The 16,986-nt window shown below is 44.0% G+C and overlaps 2 protein-coding genes across 2 annotated transcripts in view; one reads left to right on the forward strand and one right to left on the reverse strand.

Moving 5' to 3' along the window:
• Positions 1-15,402, reverse strand: part of LOC119175868 (cationic amino acid transporter 4) — an 81,133-nt gene extending 65,731 nt beyond the window's left edge. Inside the window, exon 1 of the mRNA XM_037426889.2 lies at positions 14,743-15,402. Coding sequence (XP_037282786.2) covers positions 14,743-15,088 — 346 coding nt within the window. The 5' untranslated portion in view covers positions 15,089-15,402. The remainder of the gene's footprint in view (positions 1-14,742) is intronic.
• Positions 11,284-16,986, forward strand: part of LOC119161671 (putative cationic amino acid transporter) — a 295,166-nt gene continuing 289,463 nt past the window's right edge. The window contains exon 1 of the mRNA XM_075889340.1: positions 11,284-12,847. Within this exon, the coding sequence (XP_075745455.1) occupies positions 12,692-12,847 (156 nt within the window). The 5' untranslated portion in view covers positions 11,284-12,691. The remainder of the gene's footprint in view (positions 12,848-16,986) is intronic.

Below are 16,986 nucleotides of genomic sequence, written 5' to 3' on the forward strand. Positions count from 1 at the left end.
GTGCGGTAGCTCTAGCATAAGCCATGGCTGCTGCAACGTAGTCGGCGTCCGCGCGCGTTGGTGTCGTTCGAGCGCTCTTACTTGCGTGATTGTGTTTAACTGAGTATTTAGGCACGGGTTACGTTTGTAAATCCCGTAATCAATAATCGCTAATAGCGTGCCCCTGACTGCCATCACAGGATGAGCTTGGTTCTCGAAATATGCCAGACGCTTTTTCTGAAAGCAAGCTTTGAATTTTTTTTTTAAAGAAGTACTTTCATACGTGCAAGGCAGTGCCTATTGCAGGCCTGCAACTCTTTAAAAACTGGACGAGCTATCACATCTTTTATCAAATTACAATGAATTAAGATGATTGAATTATAGATGACGAATTTCTGTGCTAGATTAGGTGCACAAAACACATGTTCGCAGCCCTACGTCTAGAAAGCAGGCAAATAGGAAGCACAGCGTCAAATTTGGATTAGATTCCATTGACGGAGCGTCTTGTGAGAGTAGAAAGAACGAGAAAATTGTTCATTTTTGATGCCCTTATAGAGGCAGTCAGAATTGCACTGATTGGTGACTTGTAACAATTCCTCAGATTGTTAGAGGCGTGATTAAAGTCAGTAAATCTTTTACTTTTTTTTTGCAGACCTCTTCGCTAGTGCCACGCCCAAGATCATTTGTTCTCATGTAAAAGAGAAAGCAGAGATGTCTTCACTGTTTGTACATGAAGAGGTAAGTTTCTTGTGCATTTTGATTAATGTTACATGTTCTGAACGTTGTACTTTAGGAATTGTTTTTCACACTGGCTCACTACCCTAGAAGGAATTTGATTCTTAGGTGAGTTCAGGCTTTCGTAAGTGCCATTTTTAAGCTGTAGTCTTACACTTCACCTCATTTCGGGAATTTGCTGCATGCTGGAAAACTCTTATTTTTATCATACGAAATTATTGGAATGTATGGGTTGTATGCTTCGAGTTCAGTGTAATTTCAATTACACGCCATTTCGAAGGATACACACTACACATTCTTCATATATGGTGCTGCCAGAACAGCACGAACATCCTTTTATGAGAAGTCATATTTGGTCTTATTACAGGATGGGAGGGTGCCCCTGACGTCCTGCGTAGTCTACCCCCCGGCCCCAGCCTAGAGCAAGCCTACTTCCTGAACCTCCACATGGATAACCGAAAAATCTTCCGTGTCAGTAATGACGAAGAAGGAGTGACAGCACTGATGAGTTGATTTTTTTTTATTTTCAACATTGTCTACGGCCGCAAGGCCTTTAACATTCACCGTGATTGAGCGACTTTTTCTCGGCGTGAGTTTGGAGTTTATCAAAGAAGTTGTTCAGGCAGTACGACGCTGAAAATTTTAGTGTCACAATGCCTGAACAACTTTTTCTAGTGTGGTCATTGTAGATGAACAAACATTGTTATTTGTGTAAGTTATTTTGCTTAAATATAGCTGTACCATTCCATGCCAAACGTCCTAGCCGGTTTGGCGACCATCTGAATTGTATTTGAAAAAAAAAAGTGCTGACTTACTGCACTGGAAACAGTGAACTGCTAGAATATTTCAGCGAGAAAAAAGTTTTGTTCATGTGGCTGGCTTATAACTTCCTGGCATAATGCCGTCTGTGTGCTGTTTGTGGAAAATTTCGTTTCAAAACTACCGCTTATTTTTTCTAAAGGCAATTCGGTCTACCTGTTAAGTAAATGTGCTTCTGTAAGGTATTTGAAGCTCAATAATAATAGTGCAATTTGTTTGCCACATTCGCTTCGAAGAATAAAGCCAAAATGTGTTATGTTTACATTTTTATTGCAGTATTGCACTTTGTATGAATATCTGAGCAGTGAATACTTACTCCACAGAAAGTATATTATGAGTAAAAAATATCTTTAGACTTCTCAAGCTGCTGAAATATACGAGAAAATATCATGAATTTCACAAAATTGTGATTTTTGCCAGTATTGAGATGCAATTTGCTCCATGTTGTGATACAATGAAAACTCATCATTATACCTAAATTGTAAGAAAATGAAATTTTTCTGTAATAAAAATCGTATCGCAAAAAGGACAGGAAAGGGCGCTGTCAACTGAATTTTATTGAAGGTGCTACGAGCGTTTTTATACTGAGCACAAGACTAGGGCTCATCTGCAACAACACATGTGTGACCATGACAAAATAATTTTAACCGAGTTAAGAATACTTTTTTTCGGAAAAGATAAGTGAAGGTGTACTGATGAATTGATCCTTGGCCTTCCTGATAAAGAGTTCTAAAATCTCTCATTTTTCTGCTTGCTTTTTTTTTTCAAAAACCGTGTTTTATGAAACCTAGGACTACACTTACATTCTTTACGGTGCCCGGCCATGAGACTACTATAGCCCTTCTTAACATTTAAAGCATGCTGTCTTGCTTGATCATTGAAGCATTGCCCAGTTTGTCCTATGTTTACTTTTCCACGTGTTAGCGGTATCTCATACACATTAGATTGGCATTCAGTAAACCTATTCTAGCGACGAATGGTGCAAGATTGACTATTCCTGTTGCTGTAAGTACATGCACTTTTGAAAGCTTGCAAGGGGTAGAAAACAACAATGTCATATCTGCTGGCTCTGTTCCTAAAATTGTGAGACACCTTATGTACGTAGTACCGTGTGACATGCAAAGATGATTGGTCATTCTCTTTTTCTTTTGGTCCTGTTTCCTTTAACTTTAGTTTCTGCAGGAGGGTTTCGCAAACAAGTGTGATGATGCTGTTGGGGTATTGGCTGGTGCTATCAGCCCAGGAGTGCTAAGAATGTTCTACATTTTCATAGTGGGCATTCAAAATTAGTAGAAAGAGGAATTGATACCACATGTACTCAGGCCACCCTTCAGAAGTCATGTTAGCACAAGGGTGAGGTCAGGTTTAAAAACCAGATTAAAAGACTAAAAGATGCTGGGTATCCCAACAAAATCATCACACCCGTTTGCAAAACCTTCCTGCAGAAAGTAAAGTTAAAGAAGACAGGACCAACAAAAAACAATGACCAAAACCTTTGCATGTTATACCACATCATGTGTCTCACAATTAAAAAAATAGCCAGCAGATATGATATTAGCGTGTTGTTTTCCACCCCTTGCAAGCTTTCAAAAGTGTGTGTACTAAACAGCAACAGGAATAGTCAATCTTGCCCCATTCGTCACGAAAATAGGTTTACTTAATGCCAATTTAACATTTGTAGAAGTATTTTTTATCAGGTAAACCAATGATCAGTGCATCACTACACGTTCACTTATCCTTTCCGAGAGGGAGTATTCTTTTCACAGTTAAGATTATTCTTTAGTGCTCACACGTGTCGTCGCGCATGAACACGGTTCTTGTACTCCGTATAAAAGCGCTCGTAGCACATTCATTGAATTCAGTTGACAGTCGGTGCTCGTTCCTGTCCTTTCTGTCTCTTCGTAAAGTTGTCGCGCTGTGACTAGCACACAACCACGATGAACCAACTCTCCCAAATTAAGCTCTTGTTACGTAACACGTAGACCAAGTTTCGTATGGAAAGAAGGAGTGGTGCTTTTAAAATAAACTTTTTCACATACAACACCTAGACGGCATTCCAGGAAGTTCAGAGGGCAGCCACATGACCAAATATTTTTTCTCTCCTAAATATTCCAGAAGTTCACTATTTTCAATGCAGCACGAGTTTTTCGAATACATTTGAGATGGTTGCCAAAATGGCTGGGACATTTGGCATAAAGTGACTCAGCTGTGTCATTAGCCATAATTATGCATTACCTTTGTTTTTTGTGTGTTTTGACTCAGTTTTGTGTTCGTTTTTAGCTTATTGTGTTTCTGATCATTGTATTGGTTTCTTAAGTATTTGCTAAAGTTATATGTTCGAAAACCCGTATATGTTTGCATGTACATCATTTCTCATAACCAATTGTTATACATCCAGGAATACAAAGCTTAATCCACTGTGATTGTATACATTTGAAAACACTATCCATATATATTTTTGTGTGCATCACTTCTTGGAAACAATTGTGTACATGAAGGCGTATATAGTGAAATCATGGTTATTGTATATATTTGAAAGAATCATAAGTATATATTTGCCTGTATTTCATTCCTATTAACCGATTGTGTACATAAAGGAGTATTAAACTGGAAACCACTGGGATTGTAGATACTTGAAAGAATTATAGGGATATATTAGCGTATATTTCATTTGTAGTCTCTATGTACTTGAAGTAGTATACTAAACTGAAACCAGTGTAATTGTATGTTGCAAAGAATTGTCAATGAAGTGAAACTGAATAAATATAATAAACATTTGAGGTGTTGCATGTGTAGTGTACGTATACGTGAACGTATATCTGGTGAAAAAGTTGTGTGGCAGAAGAAAAGTTTGTTTTATTTGCCTATTAAATAAACGCAATATGCAAGGGCAGCAAAGCTTCATTTTCTGTAACGCACATTATGCATATACTGTGAAGTATATATAGATCCAGCACAAGTTCATACACGATAGTACGCGTTTATATTTTTGCCCAGACGCAATGAATGGAGCTCGACAGGTGGCGCACCATTGATTATCAGGACCACTTTCTTCAAGTAGTGTGTAATCAGTGCATGCTGATATCTATTAGTGTAGTCTAAAAGAATACTGGCACCCCCGCCATGGGCACTCAACACCCTTGTGCACCCTTCTCGCACCCTCCTCAGAGGGTGCTAAAAAAGTGATCGACATCGAAGGCACCCTTTCTTAAGGGTGTTTTTGTAACACCCTACAGTTTTTTTACATGTACACCCTATTCTAAGGGTGCATGAAAAAGCACCCTTTTTGGAAGGTGCTGAATTAACACCCTTAGGGTGTCGTCCACGGGACAAGCTCATTTACACCCTTCTGGGTGTAAAAATTTTTACTGTGTGTATTCTTAGAAGGGCGTTTAAGCATCACTGATACGCAGGTCGCGAGATCGAATCCCAGCCGCAGCAACGGCGTTTTTCAATGAAGGCGGGAATGCCCCCGCCTTCTAAGCCCGTGCCCATCAATTTAGGAGCATGTTAAAGAATCCCAGGTTATCGAAATTTCCGGAGCCTCAACCCTTCCCCGCCCTCCCCAAATATGCCGTGTCTCATAATGATATCGTGGTTTTCGGACTTTACTCTTCACCAGTGATAATTACGCGAATTTCACTGATTGTGGGCCGGTGAGCCGTACATACACCTGAGTGTGAAAATAACGCGCGAAGACCGGGCTATACACAATGAAGCACACACATACCGAAGTGACTAAAAACTTGATTACTATTGCCCACACTTAATAAATTTATTGGTTGTGAGGCGATCATATATGTAGTTGTTAGTCGGCGCTGTGTCATTGTGCACCATTCCGCTTATATAGGTAGATAAACACACATTCTCTCTCTCTCTCTCTCTCTATATATATATATATATATATATATATATATATATATATATATAGAGAGAGAGAGAGAGAGAGAGAGAGATCGCAGAGCGAAGGTGAAAGTGCAAAACTTACTCAAAAGCATTCTGTTGCATGCGTATTTCCGTAGTGTGAGATAGGAATTGGATTTGAAATCAAGTAAATTGGCTAATGAAAGAAAGTTGAATACACAGTGACAACACAATTAGCGGACGCGATCGTGGCTGACTCATTTTGATACAAATCCTCTCTTGAGCAGGATATAGGGCCGCAGAGAGGTGCCACAATGACATATACATTTTTTTTATATAGTTCATCACGCCTTGACCGACAGGTGTTGTGACGACGGCGTGTCAACCTTAATCCCGTTTTTAAACAAACCAGTCCGTATTGTTGAGGCACTCCAGCTGGACGCTTTCACATTTATTTTTCTTCTTTTATTTATTGATATGATATATAAGGAGATGTTGGCGCACAATTATGGCGCCGGCTACTCCTTAGCCCTTGAGTAAAACTTGAACACGTATCTTGAAGTAACACATACAAAGCAGTGCATGAAAAATAGAACACTCGGGCACAGATGTGCAAAGACACACATATATATCACAACAAAATGGTAAAGAAATCTTCGCTGCTCTATGTTCTAAAAGGAAGAAAAAAAAAGTTTTCAATCTTGACGAACGGCCGTGACAGCTACACAGCCATAGAGTTTCCTAAAATTGCCTACAGGGAACTCTGGCGCTGCGACGGTTCAGCGACCATGGGAATGATTGGTAGTACAAAAATTTACGTAGTTTTCCTGTCAGAGGGCTTCGAATTCACTTGTGGTTTTATTTTTGTGTTTTGGTTTTGTTTCGAATTAAAAAAACGAACACTTTGTGAACTTCGTGAGCCAATTTGAAATGGTCAGCCCATAAAAGGTTAAGACGGCGAAGGACAACTGTTCAACATTTGCTGGTTGTCGTTTCGTGACAAAGCAGTTCCAAGGCAGCGAAACAAAGCGGAGCCGAAATTACAAAGATTAGACGATTTTGTGCCCTACCCATCATTCCCACGCACGTCGAAGCACCGTGCGTCTGCGGCAGCTCCCGTAAACACTAGCGCCAGAGTTCCCTCTAACGTATTTGAAGGAAACTATGTGGCCACAAACGACGTCATTGTTTTCGCACCTGCGCGTGTTGACTAAGGGAAATAAATAGATGCGTCGTATATACACGTTTTTTTTTAGCCGAGACGGTGAGCTCCTCCTTTCTGAGCTGTGGCACGGGAGCAGAAAGATTGACGCAGGCTGACGTCGTCTCCTCGGCAATAGATTTTCGGGCGTGAGGCCTTCCCTCTTCCCCCTCATTCTTCATTGTTGAATTTTGCATGTGTGTAGGTACACATCCATCTGTACACAAACACAAGCGCTAACATATTATAAGGTGCTCGACCCTCCCCCCCCCCCTCCAAAAAAAAATGATTGATTGATATGTGGAGTTTACCGTCCCAAAACCGCCATATGATTACGGGAGACACCGGAGTTTAGGGCTCCGGAAATTTCGACCACCTGGGGTTCTTTAACGTGCACCCAAATCTGAGCACACGGGCCTACAACATTTCCGCCTCCATCGGAAATGCAGCCGCCGCAGCCGGGATTCCATCCCGCAACCTGCGGGTAAGCAGCCGAGTGCCTTAGTTATTACACCACCACGGCGGGGCAACCCCCCCCCCCCCCCCTCAAAAAAAAAAAAATACTGGCCGCGCTTTTGGTCTCTGAACCCATTGTGTACGCTCATCGTTCTGTTGCCCTTTGTAAGACATTTGTCGGAGTTTTCACCTACCAGAACTACCCTATTCATCACAAGGGCCAGTGGTGGGCTGCGGAAATTTCGACCATTTAGGGCTTTTTGTTAGTTGGCACCTAAATTCAAGCCGTATCACACCAATTTAGCCTTTACTTTCGTATTTCAGTTTTCATTTGGTATCTCTAGCATTTCGCCTACACCGAAATTCTGCCGCCGCCACCGGGGTTTGAATCCCGCTGCCTCGGGGTTAGCATTTGAGCACCGTAACTACTGGACCACCGTGGTGCGATGTTCTGTCTTGCTGCGGTGTTCTGTCACCCTTTCCCGTTATGCCGGTGTAGTAGACTATAGCCAGGCAGACGCCTTTCCCGTCAACGAAACCTCCACCCTTCCTTCGTACACGTAGACAATCTTTCTTACCGGGACAATCCTGCCTGCATCACGTTTCCCTCACAGTGAGGCACTGCGCCGTGCTCCCGACCGGGTTGCAGAAATTAGGTACCTTTTCTCATCTTCTAAGCACTACCACCACCACCCTCACAGTGTCTCTCTAGAGACGAGACGACGATAAATATTAGTGTATAGGAGCGAAATGTTTCAGCGTCGGAAAGTCGACGCCTCTTACGTCGCTTACCGCGGAAGCTCTGAATTTGAGATTCCAATCAGTTAACTACGGCTTGATTCGGTTCGAGCCGGCTTAACCTAATTACAAGCGACGAGTCTGCGCAGTGGCTTAGTTTTAATGTATACCGTAAATTTCGGCTGAATGTGAAATCGTACACCTATACGGGGACATTATACGGATATCTGCCTGCATAACGCCTTCCACTTATCATTAGCCGTTACTTAGGTAAGTACACGTAGTGACTTATGACGTGTTTCAACTGCCTGCTTCTATGATGACATCAACAGGAGTGGCTAAATGTCAGTCTCTGAAGTAAAGGCTGCGCCGCAGCAGGTGAAATGAAAGAAAAAAAAAATAAATGATGTGATTGACTTTTTAATCGGTTATTTTATCTTTAAACGGCTTGCTGCGGAAAAGTGAGGTTTTGATAACCTGGGCATTTGTAAAATTTTGTACACCAAAATACGCAAAACTAAAAAAAATGTGGTTACCCGAAATTAAAAAAAAAGGCCAGTAAAGAAGAGAAACAATAGCAAAGTGAAACAAGTTACAAAAATAACGTGGTAATGCCGAAGTCGCTTGCTGGAGTTCACATTGTAATGGCACATTTACACACACACATTTCTAGTTCTGCGCATTGTATACGGACGAACACATCATCTTGTTAATACTAACGAATCTAGTCCGGAATCCACTACTAGAGGAGCCTTTCAGCGCCAAGTTCGCTTTTTGTTGACGCTTTTCAGGCTACGGTTTAAGCGATTTCTGTAATGTGAGGGCGTCATTGCGAACATGCTAGTTTCTTCTTTAGATTATTGCCTTAATTTTTTTTTTAATTTACGCATCGCAGAAGAATGTGCCGAACGATCTCATCTTCATGACCACAATAACACTGCGGTGAGCTGGATTGACTTATCTTGTGCAGGAAGCCGTCTTTACACGCAGCTTCCAGTCGAAGTCAGTGAAAAAGCAGGTAGCGGGATCGAATCCCGGCTGCGGCGGCTGCATTTTCGATGGAGGCGAAAATTTTATAGGCCCGTGTGCTCAGATTTTGGCGCACGTTAAAGAACCACAGGTGGTCGAAATTTCGGGAGCCCTCCACTACGGCGTCTCTCATGACCATGTGGTGGTTTTGGGACGTTAAGCTCCACATATCAATCAATCAATCAATCAATCAATCAATCAATCAATCAATCAATCAATCAATCAATCAATCAATCAATCAATCAATGAATCAATCAATCAAGTCGGTGAAATAACATGTTCGTAACGTTTAGCTTGGCACTGAACTGACGAGGCCGGGACAGCGAAAACACACACACCCGCACAGAGAAAGGCTAACTTTAAATAATTCTTTGAAAGCCGGGTCACTGGATTGTCCGCACTTCCACCGAACGTGATGAGGTTTTTGGAAGTGGTGAAGTCGCAGCGAAGTCACGATGGAAGAAAACCGTACGGCGAGGCTGGCGAAAGCAGCCCAGGCTCTCGGGCAATCAGAACGCGGGGATTTTTGTTCTTTTTCGAGGACGCATTCAAGTTGGTGCATCTGCTCTACTACAGTATAGATGAAAAATAGGGGACACTCAGGCATGCGCAAAATCAGATGCATCAGGAAATGACAGTCCCTTTTCTGGACAATGACAATGACGACGCTCTGACACATTCCTGGCCTATAGCTTATGTATATATGGTATTGTCACTGTCCCGTCGTTGTCATTTTAGTGCCGCTCTTACGTTTACGAACACGTTACACTTGCAAGGCCAACAAGCTACGTTTGGTGAAGTAACGTGTCTATGTGTCGTGGGAGATCTACCGTTGTCTATGTGGGTCGACTTGATGAAGTATGTGACTACTGTGATTCAGTGCTGTGAAACCACCACCTGTTCAATGGACAGTGGTTAACTTCTTGCATTACAATATTTATACACAGAGTTTCCGCAATTCTGTCCTTCACCGAATGCTTTTCTTGGCGCGTCTGCGTCCCTTTTCATTGCCCTTTATTTCAATAGAGCTCCATATCCATTGAAATGTGATGTCATGGTTCTGCGCTGTGGAATATTCCAGGATCTGCAATAAACTTGTAACCGCGATTTGTAATTTTTTCTTACACCTAAATAATTATATAGTTCTAGGGTATGTAACAGTTTTGCTTTTCTCACTTAGTATAGGAACGACTAGTCGCGCATGAACGCAAGGTTGACTACTGTTCTTTATTTGGAAAACGTTGCAAATGTTCCTCGTCGATAACGTTTCGCCCCGGCTTAAAGTCAGCACCAAGCTCGAGAGTTGTGCAGGGGAACGCACCTACACATACTATAAAATGCTGGTCTGTATGATTGTCCCGACCTGCATTTACGCTATTTATGCGACGCTTCTATAGGAGTTTCAGGTTTCGGTGGTTGCGGCAATAGTTTGCCAACGACTTCGATTCGCGTGAGTTTACAGTAATGGAAGCGCGAACAAATGCGACCTTTGAATGTTACGAAGGTATACGCGCCGGTCATGTGCGTATTTGCTCGCGCCATTTTTTTTTCCAATAACGCAACCTCTCTCGATCATGCGTTTGTTATTTCACATAGTCGCGTTTTTCCGGTTCCCCCTGTTGTGCTGACTGGATAGCGTTAAAGAGCTCGTTTCGCTGAAATTCCGGCATCGGCGTTGCGCAGTACGAAAAAAGAAGAAGAAAGACATGAAAAAGACAGACGGAAAGAACGAAAACAAGAAAGAAAGAGAGCAAGGAAGGAAGGACGAAAGAGAGTGAGAAAAAAAAACGAAATCGGGCAAGCACATGCCACGTTTCGCTTGCCCGACGGAGGATTAATTATTTATTATATCTGGGGTCTTGCGTCCCCAAAACACCATAATGCAACCGCGGCGGCTGGGATCGAACCAGCGACCTTCGGATCAACGGCCGAGCATCATAACTTTTACACTATACTTTTCTACACAACCCAGGTATCTTATATATCACTTGCGAGGAGGCTTTATAATGACCAGCTGTGTCCGCGCGTCCTGGGCCTCTCTCGTACGGAGTCGTTTTCTTTGGCCATACATAGCTCACACGTTTGGCCGCGACAGCACGGATGACATATTTCACGAAAGGTGTCACGGTCGTCGCAAAACGTCACCAACGTGTCAACTCAAATCCGCTATAGTATTAAGTCCCGTTTTCTTTGTAATTCCTCATTTATTTCCGTCAGTACGTTCGCTCAAAACGCGCTTGCCAACTTTGCGTGCCGGAATTCAATAACATTGTCGCATTTTTTTGATTCATTGTTCTTTGTTATGTAGCGAGTCGAGTCGACGTCTTGAGCAGTTGTCTTTCGCCATTGAACGTCAAACTGCAGTTTATCAGTGAGGCTTTTTTTTTGTTGATTCGTATTTGACTGCACGGATGCACGAAAGGTTGCGCAACAGCGCCCCCCCCCCCCCCCCACATCCCTCAGTACAATCGTAGGAAAAGGCGCAAAGTCTGCCCCATACATTATATCACTTTAATCACTCTTGTAATTGCTTATAGATTAAGATTATGGCAACAAAGGTTTTCGACGGTAATGGCGATCGAAGACCTCCGTTGTTACGTTCCAATAACGGTCTACTGCCCGTCTTCTATATATTCCCGGGAAGCCAGAGAGACCGAAGGCTGCTCAATCGTGTGAATCAAGAACATCGTTTTATTTACGTTAATCGTCCGTTGCGAAGCAAGTTGTCCGTTGGTCAAGTTACCTCTTGGATCAAGACCAAGAAAGGTGTGAGGGGGGAGGTAGGGGGCTGCGATGAGTCTTCGCCCACCATCCCCTTCAACGAGGAGGCATGACCACTCCTATGTGGGAACAACATCAATGCGTTCTCGTCTCAATTGCGGAGAGCGCGGTCTGTAGAACCGCAGTTAGCCTCATGAGCGAGGAGACCACGCAGTTAATCACATAGAGAACGCTCTCAGTATTCATGATGTGCCAGCGATTGTGTCCGGGCGCGCGGTTCACCACCTTCTACATATGCTATGAAGGTGTGACGAACTCACGAGCTGTCGTATACCTGGCAAAAACGTTACATGTATGTATGTAGCTTTTGTGCGTTGTAGCGATGAAATCTAAGGCTTCACGTCATGTAAACCTTTTTTTTTTTTTTGGGGTATAGTAAGATGCAGTGCGGCTCTATGGGCAGCGGCTTCTTGCGCATTTTAGGTTGTTTTATTGAACGTATTCTAAAGTGAATTCAATCCACTAAGCGTAGCACACATTACGTGCCCTTCGGCGCAGCGGCAAGAGTTAATTGGTTGATATGTGGGGTTTAACGTCCCAAAACCACTATATGATTATGAGAGACGCCGTAGTGGAGGGCTCCGGAAATTTAGACCACCTGGGGTTCTTTAACGTGCACCCAAATCTGAGCACACGGGCCTACAACATTTCCGCCTCCATCGGCAGCGGCAAGAGTTAAAATATATAGTTAGGTAACTTCCAACGCAATTAGCGTCTTTTACAAGACACACTCATTAACTGTGCGGCTAACGTGGCCATGCCCCTCTGCGATGCTACACGCCACGTGTTTCGCTAAAGTTCGCATTTGCGCACTCTTTGCGGTATATTGTTTGACCGCTGCTGTTTAAAGACAGCTTTGATTGGGCAGCCAGCCACTTCCAATGGGCACCTGCGTCCGTATAACTGCTGCGGACGCCCAACAGAAAAAAAAAACAAGGTAAAACAGCCGCCTCTTGTTGAACAAACTAGTCTACGGCAGCTGTTACAAAGGCTAAACTGAACTTTGTGGTTGCGGCGACTCGCCAGCACTGAGGTTTATTCTCTTTGTCAACGGTCTCTCGCGAAAATAATAAAAATGGTAGGCCCATTATGTATATTATTAACATTCTACTTTTGTTCTCCAACGCTAAACAGGAACGTAAGGCGCACGATGACGTCAGGGGGCTAAAATGCAAAGCTGCACCTTTCGAGCAATCCGTCAGTGCATACCAGGAATCAGATGACGGACAAGAAGCGACGTATCAGGTGAGTGTATTGCTAACGCCTCGTGCAATTTATGGGCGGCGGGTAATTATAGCAGTACTAAAGTTGTAGAAAGAGAAAGAGATAATAAGATGAGAAAAAAAGCAAGGAGGTCAACCAAGCTTGTAGCATCCAGTTTGCCACCTTGCGTTAAGGGGAGGGGAAAAGGGGAATAAAAAAACTCTGAAGGAAAGCAAAGTGAACCGTATACGCGCGAAAAAAATTGCCTTCGCACAGAAAATTCCAGTCAGGGCTTTGTTGGACTAAAGTTGCAAATTTGTGGAGAAGCACCAGGCATTACTCTGTGTTTGACGTTCAAAGTTCGTTTTATTGTCCTTGCTGTCGCAGCGCAATAACCATCGACGCGACGGTGACTATCGCTCCAATTTGGCAATCGCTTGTTACATTTTAATTCGCTAAGTCTTTTTGATGCCCACGTCGATGTGCTTTGACCAGGAATTCAAGGCGCATATAAATGTTCGTAACTTGGAATTCGCGTTGGACACGCGTGCCACAGGGCTTGGTTTGAGTGAACATGTATGCACCGAAACAAACACGCATAGCAGACGACACGTCATCCTCTCATAACAAAATACGGGGGCTCGTTAAAGATTAGATGGAACATAATTGACGCTCATGTACAAATGCGTTAGCAAACGGCGCGTTGTCTTCTTCTGCTAATGTCACGAAAAGTTCGGTAATGTATCGGCTGAATCCGCATACAACAACGTTAATACATGCTATAGCAGACGACACGTTTACTTCTGCAAACGTCGTATACAGGGCTATCACTCCACTAAGTATGACGATGAATTGACGATGGATCAGTGCTTCGTATAACGGGCCTAGCACTATACGATGGGCAGACATCGCAAACGGTGATAATGATAAGAGCACGTCTCGTGTGGCACAAAAAGCATGCATGATATATAACTGGAAAGCGAAACAATGCAGGAGAAGCCGACGACGCTTTTCATTTTTTTTTCTAATCGCCGTCTTCCGCCTAACGTTACTGGTATTACACATGTCAGACGATTGATGGGCTCTTTATATTATACACACAGCTGCGCAGGAGTTTCTCATATGCAACGTTGAGCGCGAGCTTGCAAACTCTCACCGAGAAAGGAACACGTCACAGCATTCGCAAGGAATTCGGCAGTAATCGTGATCCCTTATGTCGTATAAGGAATACTAGCAGAAAGTCTGAAAGTGGGGTGGTGAAGTAAAAAAGCGTGCGGTTTGCTGCAGGAAAAAGAAAAAGAAACAAAACAAAACAAAATGTGGGAGAGGTAAGAAAGGTGCGGTTAACTTGAGCACGAAAGCTCCATGGAGGCAGCCGTCAAAGACGGTCACGTAGCTCAGTTGAAGACACATCTGGCGAGGCGATTTTTTTTTTGTTTCGAAACGTAAAGCTTGTAAACGAAAACTTGTAAATATTGTAAAGCGAAACGTAGGTTTTTAAATCCAAAGCAAAGAATAGAGCTGACGGACTGCAACGCAACGCTCTTTGGGGATTGTATGAACAGTGGGGCCTCAAACAGGCTGTCCAAGTATTAGATAGGTGGATTCCGTTGTATTGTCAAAGCCACCTTGTCATCCTTGCGCGTAAGTTTGCAAGGGTTTAGTTGGGCCACTCTTCGTAAAGCCCTTGTCGCTTTTCATGGAAGCTCTACAGCGTATGACGTTGAGCGTAACTTGTGTCTGACTACGAGCTCAGCAGCATTATCTCCTGCAATTTTGACAATACAAGTGCCCTTTTGTTTCTCAAGTTTGGAAACAAGGCTGTTGACGCAACATACTGTTGACGTTGCCAACGAGGCTGTTGATGTTGCCAGGCAGGGTGCAGTAACTGAACTCTCAGGAAAACAAGAATGGCAAAATAAGAAGCACGAGCTTACCGGCCAACAAGGATGCCACAGCGGCTACGAGCAGCGATGGTACCACGGCACCAGCGGACACGACCGCCGCCGCGTTGCCAACCACGACGAACACACCGAACGTCAAACCGGGCGCGATCGCCGACACTATCAGGCACAGTCGAGCCCGGGACGGAGTCTTGGACGTCGACGAGGACGACTTTTCGATCGGCGACTTCTTGGACGAGCTCTTGGACTTGCCTCCGGCCGAACCGTTGGCAGTCTCGGTTCCGGAGGACGAAGAGAACCTGCGCACCTGAAAACTGTGCGGCGACTTGATGCGCGTCATCAACGACCACAGTATCTCGCTGTTGCGACGACGTGCCATTTTGCTCGACTTTTCGTTCTTGTTGTTTCGTTTTCTGATTTTTAAGACATCCTAAAACGCGCGCACACGCACAAACAACACGCTCCTATCCTTCGTCGCACACCTCTAGCTTACAGTTTGTTATCGGGTTAGAAGGCAGCGCGGTAGCAGCGAGCAGCTGACGCGAAGCGAGCGAAGGATCCAGTCCATGTTGATACCGGGGCGAACTGCTATCGTCCCTGCTAAAGCAGCAGCTGCGGCGTCTGCGGCAGCACTGGCGGCGACGGCGGCGGCCATCTTAATTTGCTGCGTCGTCTGCCAGGGTACGATTTTTTTTTTTTTCGTCTGCTGCTTCCGGCACCGTCCAATCGTGCTTCCGCCACTAGGGCACGTGACCTTTCCTCCTTTCTCTCAAAACAAGAAAAAAAAAGAGAGAAGGCGCTGGCAGAGTAGTGCGGATCGATACTTACACGTCACTGTTTTTGTCGTGTTTCTCCTTACTTGCTAGAAAAGCTTTGCGTTATTATTTGCAAGCTGTGAAGCACAAGTTCGTTGGAAATCGTTTTGCTTCCAAGAAACGAAGAAATGCGTGGAGCAGCAGTTTCGGAGCGCCTGCGTCATTATAATTTTTTTTGTTTCGAAGCTCAGATGCTCGCCTTAGGGAGCGCACCGAGCCTGGTGGCGCCATCTGCCGATCGAGCGTAAAACGCTTTCGTAGTAAGCTGAGCGGCGAGTGTGCTTGAGCTGGCGCGCGTCAAAGAAAAACTGTGTCACTTTTCCGTTCTTCTTCTTTTAATCCCCGCCCTTTCGTGATACTCACTCTCGTTCTTTGTAAAGAGAGAAAGGGTGACAGAAAGAAGGAAAAGTGTTCGATCCGTGAGCACGTAAGGTTTCCCGACAAACACCTGGAACGCCCCGATACGCAAATGTGAGAGATTGCAGCCTCTCGCTGTTTGTTTGTTTTCATTATTTAATAAATAAATAAAACAACTCTAATCTTGTTCTTTTATGGCACTAAGCAATGCCGCATGCAACCTGTTAGATATCGATGATTTTTCTTGTGTTGAGGTACACATAGTTCCGGGTTTCAAAAAGTAAAGCTGCTTACCATGGTATCAGAACACCTGTTTTGTTCTGTCGTAAAACCCTTCCCGTTACTACCTACTTTTGTTTTGACTCAGCGTTGTGTTTACGCTTTGGCTTGACTGTTCCACTTTATGCTTCAAAACAAGTGAATACGGCCTTCGATTTCTGATGTGTTGATTGAGAAGGGAATCGTATTACAATGCAATAATATATTGGTAGTGTCTATGTTGCCGGTAGCTGGCAGAGTATATTGACCGACTGGGTGCCGGCAGCTCTTTCCTATAGGAGATTGATTGATATGTGGGGTTTAACGTCCCAAAACCACCATATGATTATGAGAGACGCGTTCCTATAGGATGGTTTCAAGTGTCGTTCTCAGGGGAGTGTGCCGAGGCTGGTCTGGTGCTGCAGAACTGCGAGGTGCGCTGCCCAGGCTAGAGGAATACCGCGACGTAGGCGTAATATTGTTCACCTCAGAGATGCTCGTCTCACGGTATGAAGCTCACTTGAAACAAAGGACACTGTGAGCTAGCCGCAAACTGCCTGGAAAATGCCTGTGGGGCGCGTTAGGTCAGGTTATGTTACGTTAGGTTAGGTTAAGTTTGGGAGGCTCAGGTCCTTGACTATCCTTGGCAATATTGATCAGAGTTGCGAAATGTCGGAGAGCGAAAATGGCTAAATGACGGCTTAAAGCTAAAAATACAGCAAGCCGTCAAGGCAGGCTCACCAGAAATGTGCCGGCAGATAAGTCACATGGTCATGGGCATCCAATAAGAGAAAACTGTCGGCAACTTGTTTTTTTGGGATGATATGTCGGTTGCCTGCACTATAGG

This window comes from Rhipicephalus microplus, chromosome 3, assembly GCF_043290135.1.
Source record: "Rhipicephalus microplus isolate Deutch F79 chromosome 3, USDA_Rmic, whole genome shotgun sequence".
In the NCBI taxonomy this organism is placed as follows: Eukaryota; Metazoa; Arthropoda; class Arachnida; order Ixodida; family Ixodidae; genus Rhipicephalus; species Rhipicephalus microplus.